The sequence below is a fragment of the Scedosporium apiospermum genome, assembly GCF_000732125.1.
Source record: "Scedosporium apiospermum strain IHEM 14462 chromosome Unknown SEQ_SAPIO_0101, whole genome shotgun sequence".
NCBI classification, from domain to species: Eukaryota; Fungi; Ascomycota; class Sordariomycetes; order Microascales; family Microascaceae; genus Scedosporium; species Scedosporium apiospermum.
In genome coordinates, this window is record NW_015971802.1 from 316,638 (window position 1) to 339,663 (window position 23,026).

General features: G+C 53.5%; 7 protein-coding genes and 2 pseudogenes across 7 annotated transcripts; 4 read left to right on the forward strand and 5 right to left on the reverse strand.

The window, feature by feature from the left end:
- Positions 1–412: 412 nt before the first annotated feature.
- On the reverse strand, positions 413–1,224 carry SAPIO_CDS6269 (uncharacterized protein; the record flags this gene model as incomplete). The annotated part of the gene is made up of 3 exons (XM_016788414.1): positions 413–572; positions 691–1,115; positions 1,222–1,224. The coding sequence occupies 3 exons, from the start codon at positions 1,222–1,224 to the stop codon at positions 413–415; spliced, it is 588 nt and encodes a 195-aa protein (XP_016641995.1).
- Positions 1,225–1,857: 633 nt separating this feature from the next.
- On the forward strand, positions 1,858–2,843 carry SAPIO_CDS6270 (Protein transport protein yip1; the record flags this gene model as incomplete). The annotated part of the gene is made up of 2 exons (XM_016788415.1): positions 1,858–2,157; positions 2,241–2,843. The coding sequence occupies 2 exons, from the start codon at positions 1,858–1,860 to the stop codon at positions 2,841–2,843; spliced, it is 903 nt and encodes a 300-aa protein (XP_016641996.1).
- An 802-nt stretch (positions 2,844–3,645) lies between these two features.
- On the reverse strand, positions 3,646–4,085 carry SAPIO_CDS6271 (uncharacterized protein; the record flags this gene model as incomplete). The annotated part of the gene is made up of 3 exons (XM_016788416.1): positions 3,646–3,701; positions 3,763–3,960; positions 4,034–4,085. 3 exons carry the CDS (start codon positions 4,083–4,085, stop codon positions 3,646–3,648), a joined length of 306 nt encoding a protein of 101 aa, XP_016641997.1.
- Positions 4,086–5,488: 1,403 nt separating this feature from the next.
- SAPIO_CDS6272 (Uncharacterized protein) lies at positions 5,489–6,120 on the reverse strand (the record flags this gene model as incomplete). Its single annotated transcript, XM_016788417.1, has 2 exons — positions 5,489–5,853; positions 5,937–6,120. 2 exons carry the CDS (start codon positions 6,118–6,120, stop codon positions 5,489–5,491), a joined length of 549 nt encoding a protein of 182 aa, XP_016641998.1.
- A 4,262-nt stretch (positions 6,121–10,382) lies between these two features.
- SAPIO_CDS6273 lies at positions 10,383–12,842 on the reverse strand (annotated as a pseudogene; the record flags this gene model as incomplete).
- A 537-nt stretch (positions 12,843–13,379) lies between these two features.
- On the reverse strand, positions 13,380–14,868 carry SAPIO_CDS6274 (Uncharacterized protein; the record flags this gene model as incomplete). The annotated part of the gene is made up of 2 exons (XM_016788418.1): positions 13,380–14,449; positions 14,499–14,868. 2 exons carry the CDS (start codon positions 14,866–14,868, stop codon positions 13,380–13,382), a joined length of 1,440 nt encoding a protein of 479 aa, XP_016641999.1.
- Positions 14,869–15,317: 449 nt separating this feature from the next.
- On the forward strand, positions 15,318–15,563 carry SAPIO_CDS6275 (annotated as a pseudogene; the record flags this gene model as incomplete).
- A 1,573-nt stretch (positions 15,564–17,136) lies between these two features.
- SAPIO_CDS6276 (putative alpha-glucuronidase A) lies at positions 17,137–19,838 on the forward strand (the record flags this gene model as incomplete). The annotated part of the gene is made up of 3 exons (XM_016788419.1): positions 17,137–18,637; positions 18,734–19,014; positions 19,083–19,838. 3 exons carry the CDS (start codon positions 17,137–17,139, stop codon positions 19,836–19,838), a joined length of 2,538 nt encoding a protein of 845 aa, XP_016642000.1.
- A 699-nt stretch (positions 19,839–20,537) lies between these two features.
- SAPIO_CDS6277 (uncharacterized protein) lies at positions 20,538–22,960 on the forward strand (the record flags this gene model as incomplete). The annotated part of the gene is made up of 3 exons (XM_016788420.1): positions 20,538–21,766; positions 21,855–22,569; positions 22,643–22,960. The coding sequence occupies 3 exons, from the start codon at positions 20,538–20,540 to the stop codon at positions 22,958–22,960; spliced, it is 2,262 nt and encodes a 753-aa protein (XP_016642001.1).
- Between the last annotated feature and the right edge of the window lie 66 nt (positions 22,961–23,026).

Here is a 23,026-nt window from a genome sequence, read left to right on the forward strand (position 1 = left end):
ATATATGTGGAAGTATCTATGAATGCAAGTAATAAACGAAGTAAAACCAGATACGTGTACGAAATTTTCTCTTACCCTTTACCCATACGCCTTGTTTTGGGGGAACCCAATTCGAGGCGACAGAAGCAAAGGGCCTTCAACATTCGCGAGTTCAATATACCAACGCTCCGTTAAGAACCCATCTCTAGGTAAGAATGGGGCTCTTGCTGTCCACAGACAGCATCGTTGGGTCGACGCACCGGTCTCGATTCTCGAGACGCACGAAGAGGAGCCTCGTCGATTTGGCTCATATAAACGTACAGTGTATTATCGACCCCTTCTTTATAGTCTAGTTCCAAAGTAGGCCACACCATGTGCCTTGAGTTTCCCCCAAAACGCCTTCGCAATGCGACATGTCGAGTGAAGATTTATACTACACATGGGTTCCAACCGACCTCTCCGCCAAGGCAAGCCTGGTCCAGACGCCGTGGAGAGAGGCCGCGTGCTCCCCCAAATCCCATCCCCTGCCGTGCAACATTTGCGCTCTCCCTGTGTTGGGCCAGCTGAACATCGCCGCTTCAGCCAAAGCCTTCCTATTGTCGCCGTGATGGTTGGGAGGCAGGCACGCGAGTTTTGTCCCCCAAACGGAAAGCAACTTCCAAACACCATCCCCCATCCCCGTGAGCAAACACCCTCCGGTATCCCGCTCACCTATCCTTGTAAATCTTCGGCTTAAATCCCCCCTTAACCTCAGCATCCTGCTCCATCTTCTCCCGTATCGGTCCCAAATCCCTATCCAACCTCTCCTTCGCCCTCACAATCTTACTCTGCAAGTAAAAGCTCCCGCCCTTCTTCGGATCGTTGGCGTCGAACAACCTCTTGTACCGATCGGCGATCTCTTGGACGTTGGCCTCGCCGCTCCGGGGTGGCTTGACGTTGAGGATCTTGCACGCCTCCTCGAGCGTCATGCCCGCGCCGAGCCCGCCGCGGCTACCCGAGGCCGCAGCATCCGGGTTCAGACGGGCCTGCGCGCGGGCGTACTTGGATGAGGCTTCGGCTTGGCGGTAGGCGGCTAGGAAGGAGCGGCCGACGATTCGACTGCCGACAATGACGACTTGGGTTATGAGTCGGTGGGCCTGGTGGGTTTGGGGGCATATGGTTAGCGAAATTTGTCCTTCGAGAGGACGTGGCGTCATTTTCTACGCGACGGGATGCTGGAAAACTATCGATGATGAAACTTACCATTGTGGACAGATGAGAAAAGGAAATTGAATCAATGGGACTTTATCTGGATGTTCCACTGAATCCCTTCTATCGAGTGTCGAGAAGAAAGGGGGCTGGCGGGGGTGGTGGTGATCTAGCGTTATGGGCGCGCTCGTAAGGGATCCTCCATGGAAGAAAAGAGAAGCCCGTTTTTCGACTGAATTGGAGATTCCTGCGAAATCGCCGACGCCGCGAATTTTTTTTTTTTTTTCTTTTTCTGCCGTCTTCTTTTGCCTCTGTCCGAGCTGGGACGGACAAATGCCGAATATTTTCCGGCAGATTGAAGAACTGCGCCACATTCTCCTGGCTCCAGTGAGGCTGGTACCACAAGGAACAGAAAGTTACACATGCAAGACCAACGTGGCGTAAAATATACGCACCAAGATTATCTAATCCACAGAAATTCGCTTCTGCCTCCCGCTGTCTCGTTTCAGACAGCTTGTCGACAACGACGGCGACGTCAACCTTTTTCCAGCATCTGGTCCAACTTCAGCAACCACTCCAGCCGCGCCCTCGTGCCGCCGTCTTCCCCCATAATTTTCCTTCGTCTTCTTCCCTTCTATACCCTCGTTTCACCGTCCCTTGGAAATCTCCTCTTTTTTCTAGTCTGCGATAATGTCAAATTACTACTCGAACCAACAAAACTATGGCCAACCATCGGCCAGCAACCTCCAGTTCTTCCCCTCCTCCTATACCCCCGGCGTATCGGGCACGGCGACTCCTTCGCAGGCGTACGGTGGATATGGCGCGCCGGCATCACACGCAACGGCGTACGGCGGCGGCGTGACGGGGAGGATGGGCGAGCAGGGAGGTCTTCGGACGGGTTGGCTAGCTGCGTTTTCAACGGAGGGATATGAGGGTGAACCCCCTCTGATGGAGGAGCTAGGAGTCAACTTCGGTCACATTCAAGCAAAGGTACGTCCCGAATTATGAAATGGCAGATGATGTGGGGTTACTCCAGAAGACCAAAGGATATCTCAGAGCTAACAGGCTTCCAGACACTCGCAGTCCTCAACCCCTTCAGCCGCATCGACCAACACCTAATGGACGACTCCGACCTCGCCGGCCCCATCCTCTTCTTCCTTCTCTTCGGCTTCTTCCTCCTCTTCTCCGGAAAAGTCCACTTCGGCTACATCTACGGCCTCGCCCTCCTAGGCAGCACTTCCCTCCACGCCATCCTCTCCCTCATGACCCCTCCCGACTCGGGCACCACCACCCCGCAATACGGCGGTTCGACCTACCACGAAGGACCCCCGTCCGCCGCACCCGGCGGCGGCGCCGGCGGAGGACCGCACGTCTCGTCGACCCTGACGTTTGCCCGGAGCGCTAGCGTGCTAGGCTACTGCCTTCTCCCTCTTGTCGCGACTTCCCTCGTCGGCATCGTCGTGCCCATGGACACGCCGTTTGGCATCGTGCTTACTAGTGCTGCTATATTGTGGTGCACGGCTAGCTCGAGCGGCATGTTTTGCGCCGTGGGTAGGATGAGGGGCATGAGGGCTTTGGTGGCCTATCCTCTTGCGCTGTTCTACGTTGGCTTTGGAATCATGGGCATCTTTAGCAGTCGAGGAAGCGGAACGTTTGCGAGGTTACAGAAGCACTGAGTTGAAAAGATCACGGTGTGTGGGATGCTTCGCAAGTGGGATTTGTATGTTTGCAGCCAGGCCGTCCCTTGGTCTCTTTTCCTTTTGTCTTTTGTCCCTGGTTGGGCTTCTCTAACCAAGGTCGAGTTGGGTTAGGCGCATGTTTTGTCATGACGAAAATAGGTCTGAAAACGAGTTGGAAGGCGATGGGCCGCAAGGTCCCTTGGATCGCCGGGCTTTTGTTTCCCTAATATTTTGACGTTTACGAGAGTCGGGGGTGTTCTTGTACTAATAGTTCGATCATGTCCCCAAGCAATTTATAGACTTCGTTCTGGACACACCCTTGGCTCTGTCATAGACCCTTTGGAGGCTGCAGGATATGCACCGCTCAGTGAACCACGTGCCACTGCACCGTGGCCTTTATCGCCTAGGGAATCGCGAACGTCGAGTAGCAGTTGACATCACACCTGCCGTCCAGTTTAGAGTTTAGTCAGGATTGGGGTCAGGGTGGAATTGAATCGACGCGACGCGACGCGACGGCAGACTACCCCCGACGGCTACTACAAGTCAAAGCAGAACCGCGTATTGAGGAGGACATTTCAGCATCAGTCCTGGGTTTCGAGAGCTAGTTTGTAGATGATCAAATGGTTCTATTGCCATCTAACTGCTGAAAATGCAGAGCCTGACCTTGGCCAGCTATGAAAACCCGTAAACATCCCTTTCCGCAATCCTGTTCCTTGACCGTCCAAACGCCTAAATCCCTGGCCGATGCAATCCATATTGGAAAAACAAAGAGAGAAAAGAAATGGAGTCTCAATGAAACTTATTTCTTGGTGGTAAAGTCGGTCTCATTGGCAGAGTTGTTGCAGGTGCAGGAGCCTTTGAGAGGTTAGTACTTGAAAGAACTGAGGCTGTGATTGAAATTAGGGGGCTAACTCACCAGCAGGCCTGGCACCACAACCACAGGTAGCACCAGTGGGCTTCTGGTTCTCAACGGTGGCGTTCTCACAGGTGCATTGGCCCACAGGGCGAGAGCCACAGGAGCAGCTGGGGCCAGAGATGGTGTTCTCAACAGCAGCCTTGTCACAGGTGCAGTGAAGGGCAGACTGCTTTCCGCAGGAGCAAGTGGCTTGCTGGGCTGTAAAGTCGTCGGGTTAGTTGGAGCCTCCAAATGACGAACACCCAGAGGGTAGAAGGGGAACAAAACATACCACAGACGCAAGCACCCTCACCCTTTCGGCAGCAGGTATCAGCAGGAGACATTGTGATAAGTGGTGGTTGGAATTAGTTTGAGATTTGCAGCTGTTTGGCGGGGTAACAATGTGGAAGAGCTCTAATTATAGAGGAGGCGATGGTCAATTGATGTTTGGATGAGAGTTGAAAGTGGAAGAGTGTGGAGGAGAAGAAGAGGAAGAGGAAGAGGAAGAGGAGCAGAAGCTTGAGCTTGGAGATTTGATGTGTGTCTTGATTTTCCAGAGAGAAACCGATGGTGAGGAAGGTACGAGGCTCCTTATGTACTTGGCTGGAGCAACATCAAACCTCAACGAGGAAGGCAGAAGTTTGACTAACAACAGGCTCCTTCCACGTTCCGGCGCCCTCTCCGATGCTTCGGTTGACTCCGCCGTGGCAGGTGGCGGGGCTTCTCGGCAGTACACTGTACCCAATGAATACTAATCAACCCACTCAAGCATGCGCCTGTTGGTTGTCACTAGAAGGTCATTCGACCGTTGCACCCTCCTAAACCACAGGCACGGAGACGCTATTCAGGGACGGGGGAATGCGCTAACATGGCAGCCAATCAGAGGATTTTGATTTACAACCATCACTATCGGAGCTGGCAAATTCGTCGCTGGCGGAAGAATTAAGAAGCGGATCTTGAGGACGGCGGCGATATGATGTGGGGATGCGCAGATGAACGGACGATTAGTCGATTATGGTCCAGGATCTGGAGCTGGAATTAGTCGCAGGTCCCCCGATAGATTGAGGAATGGAGATTAAGTGTCGACAGCTTATTTCGAGATGTTATCATTGGCCTGGTCGTGGATTACCGACCTCATGCTCATTTGTCCACGATGTGAACGGCTCCCGCACCCAAGATGGCGCTTCGGGGAGGACCTCGAACATTGAATGGTACGAAGCAACTATAATTCAATGTTGTACTTGTTCGATGACATAATGGTACATCTCCATTGTCGACTTGGACTTCAATTGCAGTTTCAATCCTTGATTACTGATTGATATCTTCAACATTTCTCCTACAAGCAAGCTGCAGGTAGTCTGTGTCCGTCAACATCGAGTCCTCACATCGACAAGCAAGAACTGCGCTCTGAATGCAGGAGTGCCATAGTCTTTTCATCACCGGACTACAGAATCCTAACTCGTACAAGGCCCACTCCACATTACCATTTCGTCATTTCCTCTCTTCTCCAAACCTCGATCAATCCTGTCGCACCTCTCCAGGCCTACTATTGCAGATCAGGGTATGTAAGTACGGCCTGCAAATCCAATTGCCTCCAATCTGATGCAAATCTATCCCCATGCAAAATAAAAAGAAGAAAAATGATAAACAATCGAAATTCATAACTGCTATCCCTCCCGTCTACCCATCCGTTTTCATCATCCCCTCTCCGCTCAGTTAGCCAGTAGGAAATGTCACCAAGTCCCAATTAAGCCAGAACAAAGTCAACGCAGCTCTCATAAGTCTGCTGCGCTCCAGTACCGAACCAGAACCACTGAAGCACGCACTGGCCCGCGACGGTGCAGAGACCCGCCTGCAACTGAGGAATCGTGACACTGAACGCCGTGTTATTGGCGGGAAGCTCTGCGAGGTTCTCGTCCGCGTAGCTCTCGAACTCGATGAGCGGTGGGCCGATGACCGTGTTGGTAGCGGTGTCGACAACGGAGACGTTGCAGGGACCCTCGTGCGGGATGGGCAGGATCGCCGTGAAGTCAACGACCTGGCCGGCTGTGAAAGTCTGGACCCGGGCGACGTTGTCGTCGAAGGTGGCGCCTCGGCAGAGGAAGAGGTTGCCTATATACTTAACGTTAGAACTCTGCGCGACCAAAGGATTTCTTCGTAATTTTTTCTAGTCTTGGATGCTCTCTGAAACCTACAAGCGGCGGTCTCGGGAGTTATGTTCTCGAGAGGAATGGTTCCATCGGCGTTCACAGCATCGACGGCGGCCTGGCCACAAGCGGCAGCCATAGCTGGACCGGCGAGTCGGGCTGCAGGTGATGTGATGTTACCATGGGCCGAGACGAGAGCAGCCAAGGAGGCGACGGCGACGGTGTACTTCATTTTTGCGATGGTATTTCTTTCGCGATACTCGGACAAGTTTGACAGCCTAGCTTGAGCGTAGAAGAGATATAGAGAAAAAAAAAACGGCCGGGACGTTTATCGAAAACGAGCGGGAGGGAAGGAAGGAAAGAAATGAAAAGAAAGTCGAAAAAATGAATGTATAGCTAATACAAACTTGGTGACCGGCACGACGAAGAGAACGACAAGACAGAAAAAGAAGGACGAAGCAATGGGAAACAAGAAGAGAGGACCGAAAGCGTTTCTATTTCTTCAGATGAACATTTGGGGCTTTCGTTGAGAAAGAACTCGACGTCCTCTTATTCTTCCACTTCTACCATTCCTCCACTGCCGCCGGACCCGGACCATCGAGTAAAGTTCCTTCGCCTGTGAGAGATCCCCCCTAGGCGAAAACAAGTCTATGGTTTCGCGACTCGCGTGCCGACGGGCTCCGCGTCGAAACGAGAAGAGGGGGGGGGGCAAGGGGAGGGAACGAGGCGCTCTCACGATTCGGAGATTTCGGCAGTGCGGCCCTGCACAGATGCAGGTTCGCCGCCATCGTGGGGTGCGATGCGGGCTATGTTGTGCGCCCATGTTATACACGGATCTATTTCCGTATACATTTGTCACGGCTTGTATGTGTTGAATGTTCCCCGTGAAGCATCCCGCAGTGCACGAGGTACAAGAATCCATTTCGTCTCCCGGTTTCACTACGAAGTTGGCTCGGATCTCAGCTCGTTCATTGGCGCTCGAGACTCCGGGGGAAGTAAAGTCGATGAGATCAATGCCAAGACATGATACTCGATCGGTTTCAGTGCAGGCGGTACCCAATAAGGCGGAGTGCCTTCAACCAACACGGGCGGGCCACATTTTTGTTTTACTTCGTACAGGCAAGACGAGGATAAATTTTCTTTTTCTGGGCCAGCTGTAGGCTGTGGAAAATCGCTGGACCCTTGGACTTTGGAGAATTTCCATACTGAAGCGATGTCGCAAGGGGTTGTCGATCATTGTTGGCCAATGCGACGCGGGAGGAGTGATGACGGGAAAAGCTTCGCCCGGGAGTTTAGTTCCCAGAGTCGCTGGCTGCAATTGTTCTTTGAGGATTTCGTCATTGGGTGGTATTTCTTTTCTGTGCACAAGGGGGATCAGTTCTCCAGCTCGGCTCGTCCTTCCGACGAGTGATGCTACCTGAGTGTAGAGGGTGGGTGTGTGCGAACTGGGCTGGAGCTTTGCGTCGCCACGGGCGTTGGAGAGTCGGCAGCAGGGTGAAACGGCTTCCTTTTGTATGTCGAAGAGCCTCTTCTAAGTCGAGATTGGGGTTGAGAAATAGCCAATCATCAACTAACATGCTGAACGCCTTAGCTAGGTGCTAAGGTCCTCACAAAGACTGGGATGATCGTCACAGTTCAATTAATAGCTTGTTTCCCTTAAGATGAACTTCCTTGAACTTCCCCCAGACATTCTATCCCATCATCCCCCATTCAGACCCTACGAACAAGAAGCGCTGAGGATCTTAATCTGCCTCATCAAAGAATTGTAGTGTTTCCCAAACATGGGACTCATTCGAGGTCAGACCGCACAAATGGAGCCATATCATGCCGGTTCAACTTTCCCGCTCACACGAGGGTCTGTTCACCGTCTCGGCTTGACGCCCCATATTTAAAATATCCTATTGTACGACTATCTCGCGGTAGTTTCCTTTTCTAGCGAGGACAGACGAAGGCTTGCCCTGACGTCGACGTTTTGCCCTCGGGCATCACCATCCTAGGAGGCCTCAGTTTGCGAGTTATGCCGCAATTTTAACTTTGCCAGAGGGCTTATATCTTCCTCCCGGTTCATCGAATGGGAGGAGGCTATGTTCATGGTTCTGCATCTGTCCGATTGATGTTCACTGAATTACCGGCTTGGTGGGTTTGCCGGACCCGGCCGGCGACACGAGGCCCCGCGTCGGACCAAAACTTGTCCTCGCTCCGGAGGGCTAGGGAAAGGACCGCTGACCTAGCCGGCCAACCCTTCCCTAGCAGGAAGGCCACTTTCTCCTCTGCCGCGTCATCCTATATATGGATAGTTCGCGTTCTCCTATCCAGGCAAAGTACCTTGTGTCGTGAAGTCTAAGAGAGAATACAGGTCATATGATGCTTCTCAATTCAAGCTCGATGAGAGTTTGGTTAGGGGGGCCTCACTGCGTCCGAAGAGTAATCTTGAGGCCTCATATTGATTCTAATTTGTCAAAATTATGAACTTTGACGAGAAATGGCCATCAAGAAATGCAGTATATCCAGAGGGGTCCAAGGCGCGATTTCAATCCGCAAGTCCTGAAGCAAGAAGCACCCAATTTCCAAATCTCCCCGGCCAAACCCTGCAACAAAAGATATTATAATCAGATCTTTCTCCGAAACCCACATCCTCAGCCTTAAACATCAACCATGCCGATACACTACATCTGGCCCACACTCCTGAATGTCCGTCCTGTTTCCGGGCATGTCTCTTGCAACGACGCGTCGGCCGGCCTGCCCTCCCAGACTCAAATGGTCACGATGATATTGACTTGCGTCATCGCTGTTTACATCCTCATGCGGGCTCACTAGGATCGGTTCTTTTTGCATCCAATTATCGAAATGAGCATTACAGGCAGGGGTGGCGAAGGGAATATCAGTGATACAATTGCTGGTCAATATAAACATTTGAGAGGCGATACCTCGAGAGAGAAAGTACTAGTCAGGCTCAGCGGTGAAGGAGAACCGAGCAGTTATTCTAACACGCCCACTACGCAGTCTCGAACTAGTGATATGACATATCTATTAGACAGGTCTACAAAGACGGCTTTCGAGAGGGCCGGTTCATCGCTCTCATGGTGGACGTGGATTCGACTAGGTTTTCTTCCTATTCTAAATTCATCCAAGCTCTTGCCTTGCGCCCGAACTCCAGCTCTGCTCATTCCACATCTACTCTAACACGCCTCTTCGAGGATGTCCATCTGAGAGAGAATCAACATCATCATTCGCAAAGTGATAGCGGTGATTGCAGCATCAATGAGAAAAGCATGTAACTCTCAAGATTGCAGCGATTCGCCTAGGGTTTGATAATAGACCGCAGCGAGTGTGCAGGGCTAGGTTACCTCTCTTTATCACTTAATTGTTCTAATTCTGAACATGGATAGTGCCGAATGTTAGAAGTTAGAAACAATCAATAAGTTGGAGACGGCGACACCTTCAAATCCCGACTTATACATGCTGTATTCAGTTCTGGTGTGCAGTAAAGTAGTGTGGTATTGGGCAGGCTCAGCACGTGATCGTATAAGGTGGAAGAAGAGCGTCGTCGGGCTCGTGCATGCCACATCAGAGGCAGACTTTTCTATCTCCAGATCTTCCCTAAAGACACCCAACTTCAAATGCCGATCAAGGCTAACGCGGCGTACATCACCTCTCTTTAAATACACCTCCCCCCCCAACCTTGGTCCCAGAGCCAATCTCCTCATAGGGTGTATGCAGTCTAGGCGAGACCGTGTGGTGGCTAGTGACTGATGGTCGCAGGTAGGAGGTATGGGATATCATTTTGATCCACGGGCAAACAGAGATTTGGAGGTCATGCTCAGCCAACCTGATCGCAGCAGAGTGCCGCTAGGGATAACTCCCTAGTCTGACCCTAGCCTCCAAGCAGGGAAAACGTATAGCAGCTACACCCCAAAAAGGATCATCCGGCGAGGACTTAAACAACGGCCACTTACCAGGAAGCTCCAAAGGGGCCGCATAGAAGAATTGGGCAAGCTCCAGCTTTCCCGATGGAACCTCCTTGAGGGGCTTTGCTAGAGCTTCCTCTCTACCCGTCGCTCCTATAGCGAATACCTAAAGAGGATCACGCGTGGTCTCGATCACCGCTCCCTCGAACCCTTACGAATTCTTAGATACCAAGTAGGTGAATGTATTAGAATAAGAGGGGACGAAGAAGAGCGGCAGAGCCTCCCTCTCCGCACCCACAACCCTCACGCTTCCACCGAGCCCCGCTCTGATGCGCCGACCTTGCGCATCGAATCATCCAATCTCGTGGAGCTCCCATTGGAAACGACGAGGCAAACTGAGGTGTCGCCCCGAACCAACCAGTGCTCCAACGCAGTGACCCTTTTTTTACTTCCATTAGACCGATTTCCAAGACCAGATCCTTGAAACGCCACAAGTCTAACAGCTTGGGCTTCAGAGTATGAGGGATTGGTCGATACAACCCGACTCGATATCGAGTAGCATCCAATGCTTCGATTTCATTGACGCTCAATAACCCCATTCCTGATCAACGGGAGGCTCTTCAACGATGCCCTGCCTCAAAGCCTTCTTCTTGTCTTTCTTGGGTATACGAGAACCCCAGACGGCAAATTCGAGTTGGGGTGGCCATTCATCAACTGGTGGCGGTATCGCAACCCTGTTCCGAGGATGAGAGGGTTCATTAGGAATGATGTCCTGAGGAGCTGCCTCCACGCTGTTAGTGGCGATCGATGCTTTCTCAGACCTGCTTGGTGTCATGGGGGTCATTTGCTCTGAATCTCCCGATGCCATCTGATCCTGTTTGAGGGGGTTGACGACGTTTCTACGCTTGTGAAGGCTCTTCAGGCCCTGGAGTCCTGTCTCGAGGATCCTGCGTTTCTCTTCGAGGCGTTGTCTCTCAAGGGAAGATTCCCTAGTCTCTCCTGCGAGGCGGGATATGTCTTCCTCACTCATCTCCATCACATTGCTCGATCTGAAAAGCGTTGAGAGCTTGCTAATGAGGCAGTCTTCAATCGCCAGGTTGCTCACGTCATCGATGAACCTGTTCACCGCAACCTGGAAGCGGAGTGAACCTGTCAGTACCACCCAAATGGCTTTCGACTGAAGGAAATATCTTGCCTTGTAGTAAGCCTCCATGTAGTCCACCGCTAGCGCGCTTCCGAACCGCTCCATGTCGGGCTCGAATCCCTCTCCCACTAGGTTCACGAGTTCGATCGGATTCAGGCTGATCTTGCTGTCCGGGTTGTCGAAACGATGCGATCCGAACGTCTTGCGGACCAGCTTCTTGATAGCACGTTTGTGCCGGGCCTGCTGGATCCGCTGAACGTTCTCAGTGAGCTGGGGATTGTACGTGATGGGATGCTGCGCGGCCGATGCAAGCAGCGCGTCGACTTGCGCGTCCAATTCGACCTTCAGCACCTCGATTTCCTGGCGAACGAGTTTGAGGACCCCTTCTGCAACGTCACTGGCGGTGATATGCTCGACTATCGACTGAGTCGTCAGGTGCGCAGCTTCCAGGATATCCCCGGCGAGGAGCCTTGCGATCCTCCTCCAAGGCTCGCATTGCTCGACGAAGAGGTCGCTAACGATGAGCGGATTGAAGAGGCCCGGGAGCTCGCGACCCTTGCTGAACTTGAGGCGATTCGCAACATCCTGGACATATTCAGACCGGGAGATGCGAGGCGAGTCGCGGACTTCGCGGCCGCCCTCACCCTCACTCTCAGAATCGACGATGTACTGACTCTGGCCGTTCAACCGCATCTCTTCCGCAAAGTCTCTGAGTCGGTTCTGCACCACCGCCCTCAACCTGATAGGGAACTTGTCCCTCTTCTTCCGGTTGCCGAAGAAACGGTCGGTGTATATGCCTTCAACCGCCTGCGTCACCAGGGACGTGTACTCCTCACTAACCCGCAGCAGGTAGCTCAACTGCTGCTTCAGGGTTCCTCGTTCCGGGCCGAGTCGATCTAACCTGCCAGCGCAGTCCTGAATGCCGTCTTCCACGTCCTGTACAAGGCTTGGGAGCTGGGCAAGGATCTGGTCCCTCAGAACTGCGCTGAGCCTGACCCTCAAGGCCGCCACTCCGCAGTGTGAGGAGTCGATGGAATCCCACAAGCCCTGGGAGAAGAACTCACTCTCAATGGCATCGCGTTGTGCTGAGGTAACATTGCGTTCCTCGAAGTTTCGGTTCTTCAGGACGTGCCAGCCGAGACGAAGATCTTCCTCAAGGTTCTGAGCCAGACGAACGAAGTACCTCTCAGAGTCGGAGCCGACGTCCAAGGTGTCGGGCTTTGTGATGAGACCCATGGTGCGTAGCCCTTGTGGATCGGCACGTTTTGCCATCAAAGTGACTTCCTGCAGGACATAGTCGTACTTGGCCGACACTACGGTGAGGATGATGCTCCGTGGTCGCGCCATGTACCTCTCCACCATGCTGTGGACAATGCCGGCGTCGGCGTCAGACTGCTCCTTGTTCCCGCTCCTGAAGAGGCCAGGGAGGTCCACCATGGTGAGGTGTGGCTGTCCCGGCCCGGTGAGCTCGATGCGGAGGATGTCTTCGTAGAACTCCCCTGTGCCGGCCGGGTCAGCCATGGCGCGCTTCGCCTCATCCGTCACGGCACCCAGGCCCTCCTTGTCGATGTTCGCTTTTGGTTGCCAGCTTTCGAGGCGTTCTTTGTCCTCTCCAAACCGGCTCTCGCCTGGAGTGATGGACACCTTGGTGTTCACATCGCGGCCCCGGCGAAGGACCAGCTCAGTGGCGAAACGGGTGCAGAGACCGTCCTTGGTGGGGAACGGCATGCCGGAGATGGCCTCGAGAACGGAGCTCTTCCCCGCAGACTGGTCTCCGCAGACGATGATTTCGGGTAGGTCGACATAGTGGCTGACTCCCTGCGAGCGGAGGCTGTCGATGATGTCGAGGAGGTCCCGGTGGTCTCCCACGGCGATGTTTGTGTCCGTCATGTTTGTCTCCATTGCTGCTGTGGGTGATGAAGACGAGAAGTGAAGTGGTTCGCAGGGCGACTGACACCAATGCGTCTTTAATAATTTCATTAGGGGAAAGAGATGGAGCCTCGAATTCCCAACCGAGACTGGGAGGCACAGTCATGACGATGTGGAAGGCCACCCGCAGGGTTGGGCACCGAGGCAGTGCAGCGTCTCTGCACCTCTGTTGGCCCTAAGATGCGCCACCTGCATGAATGAGGTCTAGATCTGCCGGTTGGCAGCCTTGGTGAAGAGATTGGGTAATGCTGCTGACCATCAGTTTGTTGTTGGTGTGTCGACTCGGGTTCTCGACAGGCCATTCGCGGAAACCCGCTCGCAGTGTTGCCGTGGTTTGTCTTGGGGGGGCGGAAGTTGCAACATGCACTTGTAAAGGCCTATATGGGCGTGTTTGGTGTACTTGTGACATTGTATTAACTCTACATGCCGGGTACTCTGTATCAATAATCAGGATCGAAAACGACTTTCGGCGTACTGTGACCCTGCTCGTCGAAGTTCTGCACTTGCGTTTCACTCCAAATCCCTTGACAGGCTGTCGTCTTCGGGGGTAAATTGTACTTTCGCCGCCTGTCGTGATCCCAGTCCTATCGATGTGGTTGCCGTTATTGTCAAGGAGGGGCCGGCAGTTGAATCTAGATTCTTCGGCCGCCGGGGAGCAGTAAGCGCGGTCTTGAGCTCCCGCTTTGTCAACTGCTCAATGTGTTTGCTGAGTTTCACAAATGGGGTGCTTTTGAATCGTCCGGAAATTGGGTAGTACGGTGGTGGCATCCATGACGGGTAAATTTTCTGGTGACAAGCCGAAACCTGGAGTCCGAGTGGATGCCGGAGCAGATACTCGTGGCAGAGAAAGCAGGCCTTCTTGCTCGTCCCGATGAACGGCATCCGGGGAACCAAGCTAGGATTACCTTCGTAAAACACAATGATTTGCATTTCGGCGTGGAGCGTCAATTCCAAGCGGCATGCCTTACGCAGCTTCGCTTCAACATCCTGCGTGCTCAAGTGCTTTTCCAACTGCTGCATTGTCGTCCCTGAATCTTCCTTGACAAGGTTCTTGACAGCTGCTAGAACGGGAGCTTTCTCGTTCAGGAGAGAGAAGGAACGCGAACTGGGAGCCTCGACCTCTCGGATGTGAATACACGCGAAGACCTCGGGCTGCTTCGCAGCAAGCCTCACCATGTACTTGATCGCGGAGTGATAGCGAGCGATCTTGTGCAGTCTGTCCAGCCAGGGCGGCTTTTGAGTACGATCAAGTCCAAGCAAACTTTGCAACTGCTCAGAATAGCGCCACCTGGCTTGCGACGCCCAGTCGATAAGCTTGGCCAAAGTCGCGGGACTCCAGGTCTTGAGAGATGCGGCCGTGAAAGGGCAACTCTCCAGCCAAAGTCTGAACTCGGGTTTTGCCCATGTCTCTGGCTTCACCTGACCGGCGAGAAGTCTAGAGTGCGCCACTCGTAGAACGTCTTGAATCCTGCGCTTCTCAACCCACTCGGCAATTGACAAGATCCGATCTCTGTCTAATTCGACAACCAGGCGGAGAATCTCGCACTCGGCTTGCGTCGACGACTTTTCTATATCGCCCGCTGCGTCAGTAACCGTCAGTAACCTTCGTATTTCGGATAAAGTATGTACCCTTTCTAGCAACTACTCGAAGTATTTGCAACACTCCTTCAAGGCCAGTCAGGTCCTCCGGCGTCAAGCCGCGGTTGCGGGCCACGCGCAGGATGGCTCCAGCTGGGGCATGTTGTTCTAAGCAGACAGCCGAGGCTGTTTCCGCGCCCGATCTTGACGTTGAACAGATGAGAGCGAATGAGTCGAGGAATTTTTGCTTGAGCTGCTGCCCGCCCAAAATATCGCCGTCGGGGTTCTCGTCGAGTGAGGTTCTCGTCGGTTCCCCTCGAACAGGGTCGATCAAGCTTAGCAATGCTGAATGCACCACGAAGCGTTTGAGGTCCGCTCCGCCAATCTGAGTCGGTTCTTCCTTCTTTGCGGGTGCGGTCATTCTGAGATGATAGAGAATTAATTTTGTCGAGATATCCGGCCCAGTGTGACCGAGAGGATTCCTGTCGCGGGAGGGATGAGTGCTAAGCGAGGAGACGATGAGCTCTTGTCCGTATCGCGTCGGGTTCTACGCGACAGCCTTGAGGCAACTCATATCTGCATCTACATGCGTCTGCCTGACGTGACGGGTGGCCGCACACATCTGATTGGGCCACGTTGAGATGCAAAGGCGCATGCTTCTGCCACATATGGCATGCACCATGCGACCAACGGTGCATTCATAAGCTCCAACAGCGTCCGGAGGACCAGCACCCCCTCTCCGTAACGCTGCCTCATGTACAACTATTTGAGGCCTGGTCCTCCCCGCTAGTCCTTCGTTCTCCATTCCCATCCGCGGTAATCCTCCTTCAAGCCTTGCGAGAACCTCCAGCTGCCCATCCCCGTCTGGCCATGTCTTGTTTTCTAAGCCGGGCTTTTGCTAACGATGACGAGGCTAATCTGACCTTTGCCGAGATCAGTTCCTCTGAAGAATGGGTCGCCTCTTATCCAGACCTGACCATGTCCAATCCGACTTTGTCGATGGACACGCTTGCTGGCGGCTTGGGGGTTGACGCAACGATCAATCCGGCACTGCTGACCCAGCACTATGTCTCGAGCGACGTTTCGGGCTACGATCCGCCCATGCAGCAACCTTGAGGTGCTGACATGCTGTCACCACCCCTCTCAAGCGCACCTGATGCTATTGAGACTGTGGAACATACGGTTTGTGATCGTGTCGAGCGTAGAAGAACGGCAGATGCGGGTTTCCCTATCCCCTCAGGACCTCCCTTGGTCGGAAGAAGATCTAAAGCCCGCGTACGGTGCACGTGGAAGGGCTGTGACCATCAAGAACCCGACACCGACGAGATGAAGTGAGTTATTTTTTTCTCGCCCGCTCAGCGACCATGTTGCTTAACTTTTGTCTCAGGAAACATGCCGCCACTCACCGACGCTGTCCCAAAGAGGACTGCAGTTGGGCTGACGCTCGGGATCAGAAAGAGAAGACGCGTCACGTTTGGTCCAACCACAGAGCATGGGCCGAGAGCACCGGGTATCCCCCCATGCGTGCCAAGTGCGATAAGTGCCCCGTGGTCTTCTCGCGCGAGGACAGCCTGAGTCGCCATAGGAAGGAGGTGCACGGGACCATCAAACGTGTTAGGAAGTTGGGGGGCTAAAGAAGTCAAGACCCGGACTGAAGTGATTGGGATGTTTAGTGATGTGCTATGAATGACAGTGGTTCTGATCGGAAGGAGTGCAGTCGGTCGGCTGCAAAGCGATGCGCAATTATTGAATAAATCTATACCACTTTGCGGAACTGTCTTGACACCTCACCATTCCCCATGACACCGAGTGCCTACTTTGTTCCAGTCAGCAATGGATCCGATTTTGTGGAAGCCACCTGAAAGACTACACAGCTTGCGACAGAGAATGTGGATATTGCGGGAACTGTGACTATTAGGACGCGAACTGGTCTTTTTCGGCTGCGATATGCGCGCGAGTGTTAAGCTTTGACGTCGGACCACTGTTCTCAGTGTTGGCCTTTGCAGTTCATTCCAAACTCATCCCCGGTAGAGGAGGTCAAGGCGATGCTAACTGGAGTTTGGCCAATGTTTTCTGAGAGGCGGCGATTGGAGGTACTCCTTATACCTATCGGCATAGCCATTGCGAGGGCGCTACACATCTCTGGCCGTGTGGCGGATGCTATCACCCTTCTGGAGGACATTTGGGAATGCAATGAACCGTTCCCACCATCGGATGAACCATGAGGCCCAAGGTGTGGGGACCTGCATGTGGTCCATGAACTGCAGCGGGGCGAAGGGGGGAGGCGGCTAGATAATAAGGGCGGGACGGTGGTCTAATATACAGCCTGAATAATATTTCCACCAATTCTTGGTGGCTTCTGTCCTGCTCCTAGCTTTATCCGTACCTATCCAGATTGAGAACGGACATCGAGAGTGCTCTTATTTTCTGGGAATGGAAAAGAAAAATAGTGGAAGGCCTGTTTTTTCGGAGTGATGCAATATGATAGATCTTCTATATCGAAAATTGGGATGAGCCGAATAAACGTTGATATATGCCGTTATAATGGGAGGAGGAAACATCTGGCTATGGAACTTATATAGAGAAGATACCTGTCTAATGGGAGAGGGAGGGGCCTATCGGAATTCCTTGCTCTGTTGCGGACGCCTCGCTCTTGTTCCATCCCTACCTCACTCCTAGATCATCCAGGATGAGGAGCGTGTTCCTTGTAGCTGCCTCGCTAGGCCTCACCGCCGCCGAGGACGGCCTCGCCGGCTGGCTTCGATATGCCCCGCTCGACGAATCTATCGCGAGCGAGTACAGCGCGCCGACAACCATCATCCTGCTGAATGCCACCGAAAACAGCCCCATCGCCTCGGCCGGAGCCGAGCTGGAGGCCGGGCTCAGCGGTGTTCTTGGTGTAGAAGCCAAGGTTGCCGAGGGAGCCTGCGACACTGCCTCCTCAGTCATCGTTGGCACCGTGGGTTCTTACCAAGAGGCTTGCGGTGACCTGCCCGAGGGCGCCGCCGAGCTCGGCGAGGATGGCTTCTGGCTCAGCACCGAAGGCGAGGATGATACGGTTCAAATCATTGGCCAGAACGAGAGGGGTGCCATCTACGGCACGTTCGAGTACCTGTCGATGATTGCCCAGGGAAACTTCACAAAGCTCTCCTACGCGACGAACCCGGCCGTCAGCGTGCGCTGGATCAATCACTGGGATAACCTCAATGCCGGCGGGAGCCACGGTAGTGTCGAGCGTGGCTACGCAGGCCCATCCCTCTTCTTTAGCAACAACGCCGTGGTATCCGACACGAGCCGTATCAAGCAATACGCGCGGCTCCTTTCCTCGATCCGTATCAACGCCATCGTCATCAACAACGTCAACGCCGACGCCAATATCCTCAATGATAGGAACCTCGACGCCATCGCCAAGATCGCCGACGCCTTTCGCACCTACGGCGTGCGTCTCGGGCTCTCGCTCAACTTTGCCTCGCCGCAGTCGGTCGGCGGTCTCAGCACCTTTGACCCCCTCGACCAGTCCGTCATAAGCTGGTGGACCCGTAAGACGGAGGACATCTATAAGCGCATTCCGGATTTCGCGGGATATCTCGTCAAGGCTAATTCCGAGGGCCAGCCCGGTCCGATTACTTACCGCCGCACACTTGCTGATGGCGCCAACATGTTTGCGCGTGCGCTAAAGCCCTTCGGTGGCATTATCCTGTTCCGCGCCTTCGTTTACAACCAGCTCGAGTACAGCAACAGAAAAGCTGACCGCGCTAATGCCGCCGTGGAGTTTTTCAAGGAATTGGATGGGAAGTTTGAGGAGAACGTCGTGGTGCAGATTAAATACGGGCCTATTGACTTTCAGGTTCGCGAGCCTGCGAGCCCGCTTTTTGCGAATCTGCCAACGACAAGCATGGCTATCGAGCTGCAGATTACGCAGGAGTACCTAGGTCAACAGGCTCATCTCTTCTACCTTGCGCCTCTGTGGAAGGAGATTCTGGATTTTGATATGAGGTGGGGAGGCGAGGAACTTCGCGTAAGCGACATCTTGACTGGGAAGCGTCCTGGGGGAAAGACGGTAGCTAGGGGTGGTTTTGCGGGTGTATCGAATGTGGGTATGGAGAAGTCGTGGCTCGGTAGCCATCTGGCCATGTCTAACCTGTATACGTATGGCCGTCTTGCTTGGAACCCGTGGGATGATTCGGTTGGTGAGTAAAACCGCAGAGAACCGTCATTGTCCTTCATTGAGTTGTGGCTTGGGTTGGAAGGATGTGAGTTGTGGGCATGCTGACAGTTGGAGCCAGACATGTTGCACGACTGGACTCGCCTCACCTTCGGCCTTGACGATGAAGTCCGTGATGTCATCACGCAAATGTCCATGGAGTCGTGGCCCGCATACGAGAACTACACGGGGAACCTTGGCGTCCAGACATTGACTGACATCACGGGCAACCACTACGGACCTAACCCTGCGTCCCAAGACGGCAATGGATGGGGGCAATGGACTCGTGCTGACCGCAACGGAATCGGGATGGACCGTACCGTGGCCACTGGAACCGGCAATGCTGGCCAATACCCTCCCGAGGTATGTAGACTTGAGGAAAAACAGGGATTTTGTTTTCTTTCCGTTCCCCCATACTCACACACAACTAGGTGGCCGCTAGGTACGAGGATGTCGAAACCACCCCCGAGAACCTCATCCTCTGGTTCCATCACCTCCCCTGGACGCACAAGCTATCGACAGGGAAAACCATCATCCAGCACTTCTACGACGCACACTACGCAGGAGCCGAAACAGCGCAGACCTTCCCGCTACTCTGGCAAAAGCTCGAGGGCAAGATCGATGATGAGCGCTACGAGGCGCAACTCTACCGATTGGAGTATCAAGCGGGTCACTCAGTCGTCTGGCGAGACTTCATCTGCCGCTTCTACAACCGGATGACGGGCATTGCCGACGAGCTCGACCGCGTTAACAACCACGTCTGGAGGATAGAGGCCGAGAAGATGACGCTTAGCGGGTACTCGCGCGCCAATGCTAATCCTAGCGAGGCAGCGTCGGGAGGTACGGCGGTGACTGCTGGCGGTGGGGGTGGGACTGCTTCGGCTGAGATTCCGTTTGACTCTGGTGTTTATGATATTGCGGTTGGATACTTTGATGTTAGTAATGGAAAGGCGAAGTGGACCCTTTCCATCGGCGACGAGGTTATTGGCGAGTGGCAGGGAGACGTCGAGAGTCGCATTTCCAAGGCGACTTCGAATGGCTTGGATGGGCATTCGGCGGCGAGGAAGCTCTTCCGAGGCGTCACTGTTGAGAAGGGGCAGACTGTCAAGGTTACTGGGTCTCCTAATGGAGGCGAGGGAGCACCTTTGGATTACGTCTCCTTCCAGCCCGAGGGCATCCTCGATTAAGACTGTTGCATAATAATGAATATTTTTCATTTTCAGACAGGGCCATATTGAACTTAATGCCATTGTATTGCTGTTTTTGTCCTGCAAGAGAAGGCGTCTCTGTGGTGTGGTGATGTTGCAGGATGGGCAAGTGCGACCAAACTTGAAGGCCCTTGATCGCTTACATAACCGTTGTCGGATGCCACCGCTTTCCTCTGACGTCGATGGTTCGCAACTGAAAACAAAATGTTAGCCGGTAATAGGCCGACAGGCTAAAATACACCTGGAAGGACGAAGCTATCTAACAATTTTCGATTTACGCGTCGGCCGCGGTTTCCACAATTTTTTTGTGTCGCCATTTTTTTTTTTTTTTCTCTCTTCTCTTTGCCCTTCGATTTCTGGGCGCAAATTATCTCCAGATCCCGTCTAAACCACTTCGAACACAAAAATGTTTGAGAAGCTGACTTAGGCTTTTTTTCTTCTTTTTCTACCTTATTCACGACGGGTGCATACATCAGTTCCTACTGCTCTGAGCAGATTATTTATTTTTTTTTTCCCCCGACAATAATAACTCTTTGATGCCTTGGGTATCACTCCCCACCGAGCCCATCCTGCCTTCCGTTTTCTTGTGCTCCCACTTTGGAGACGACTGGGTTGCTCCAGTTTCCAGCTCCTCATCACCGTCAGCATCCGCGCTCTTTTCCTCTAGTCAACATCGCGATGGATTCATACAAGACCAGATCCAGCCGACGCGCTGCTAGAGCTAAGGGCAACGGCAACGGTAACGGCAATCAAGCCAGGTCGCGCTCTCGCAGACGAAGGTCCGCGTCGCCTCGTGCATCTGACTCGAAATCTACATCCACAAACGGACAACCACCTCCCCCTCCATCCCTTCCCCCTCCGCCTCCCCCACCCTATCCCCCAGGTCGATCGTTGCGTCGTGGTGAGAGCGACAGCTATCGTCCTCCCTCTGACGATCGTTACCCTAATTCTTCCCATTCCCAACACTACAGCGGCGGCGGCGGCGACAGCTACCGTCCCGACTTCAGACCTCCCCAGAGTGACTTCACATTCCGAGTTGCCAATCCCCCCGGCGTACTCCCTCTCCCTCCTCCCTCAGGCCCAGCGGCTTATACGCGTAGTCGGCCTCCTCGACATCCCCGCGACGGCGGTTACCGCGGTCGCAACCCGCGATTCCCTCCCCGCTTCACCGCCTCAGAGCGACCCATTCTCCAGAGCGCCAACGACTTCCTTCCCGCAGTCGTGCTCCGCGACGATGACAGCGGAGTAAAGTACAAGGACATTGAAGAACTTTCGGATGACGAGGAGCATGACATGGAAATCTCTGATAGCGACCAGAGCGAGTCTGCTGAACCCTCATCCAAGCGTACGCGCCGTTCACTACAGGCCACGGAAACCGACGCAAACGTCCCCAAGTGGTCCAATCCCGATCCTTACACCGCTCTACCGCCTCCCGACCCGTCGCAGAGAAAGAAGCTAGACGTGGTACAGCTCATAAGGAAAGCCCGTGTCGAAGCTACTGAGGACAAGGAGGCCGCCCTTGCGGAGCTCGACGAGTTCATCTCCTTCGGAGGCGACACGGACGACGAGGAGGAACAAGAGGAGAAGCGGAAGCAGAAGAAAAAGAAGGAGAAAGAGGACCGGCGCGCAGTGGAGGCTGCTGATAAGGTTAAGCCTACGCAGGGCCTGAGAATCGTTCCTGCCTACGATTTCCGTGAAGCTCGTCAGGATTCGGATAATCCTCTTGGCTCGAGGAAACGAACCTTTGATGACGAGATAAAACCGCCGCTTCATTCTATCAAGAAGAAGGGACCCGTCAAGATGCGTGTCGGAGGAGGCATCATGTCCGAGTGGGTCGCTCCCAAGGGCCAGGATCCTTGCCCTTGGGTGATTGTTAACCACTCGGCGACTTGCCTAATGGGCGCATGGTAAGCATTACCCCCGTTTGATATGTGACGTTTGTTTAAGTCATATAGTTTCTTCTTCTCTTTTTCCGGCTAACATTACTACCTCTAGGCTTCACAAAGAAGTCATGGACTTTTATGAGCACTTTAGGCCCCGCAAGTTTGAGCAAGAACTCCGCCAGCGCCTCGTGACGACCCTCGAAACTGCCATGAAGCGAGGTAGTCAGTTTAACGGAATCGAACTTCGTGCCTTTGGCTCTTTCATGTCCGGTTTATATCTGCCCTTGTCCGACATGGACCTTGTGGTGTGCTCCGCTTCGCTCCTTAAAACGAGCCGCGCGACGGCGCGTTGCTCAAGCAAGAACTTTCTCTACCAGTTCCGGAAGTTCCTAACGGTCCAAAACTTCCCGCACGTGGACACTACCGAGGTCATTGCCAAGGCCCGAGTGCCCTTGGTCAAGTACGTTGACAGGCTTACGGGACTCAAAGTCGATGTGTCGTTTGAGAATATTAGTGGCATCTCCGCCATCGACACTTTCCTGGTCTGGCGGAAACAGTACCCGTCGATGCCAATCCTCGTCACGCTGATCAAGCAGTTCTTGGTCATGAGGGGCCTGAACGAGCCGGTCAATGGTGGCATTGGAGGCTTTACCGTGATTTGCTTGGTCGTCAGCATGCTGCAGTTGATGCCGCAGGTCCAAAGCAGGAACATGATTCCGGAGCATCACCTTGGCGAAATTCTAATGGAATTCTTTGACCTTTACGGTAATCGGTTCAACTATGAAGAGGTCGCAATTCGACTCAGCCCTCCTGGCTACGTCCCCAAGGTACGTATTTCCTTCTTTCCTCTTTCCCCATGTTTCCCGACCGAACGAGAGGCTGACGTCCGTCGAATCGCAGTCCAAAGTAACAAATTTCCCTTACAAAAACTGGGACCGCCTCTCGATCATTGACCCCAACAACCCCAGCAACGATATATCTGGCGGTTCGTCCAACTTCGCTACAATAGCCAGGGAATTTAGCGACGCGTATATCGCGCTACGGGATAGAATGAACGATGTGGCCAGCATGCCGGCGTCGGATCGCCAAAACGCCAGCATCTTGGGAGTCATTCTTGGCGGCAACTACAAGAATTTTGAGACGCAACGAATCTACATGCGACAGTTGTATGAGAAGGTCTACGGGCCCTGCACAGACGAGCCTTGCAACTTTAACTGAACCTGGATCGCTCGTTGAAGGGGAAATCGATGGCTCGGTGGAACGTCTGCTGACATGACGCACTGA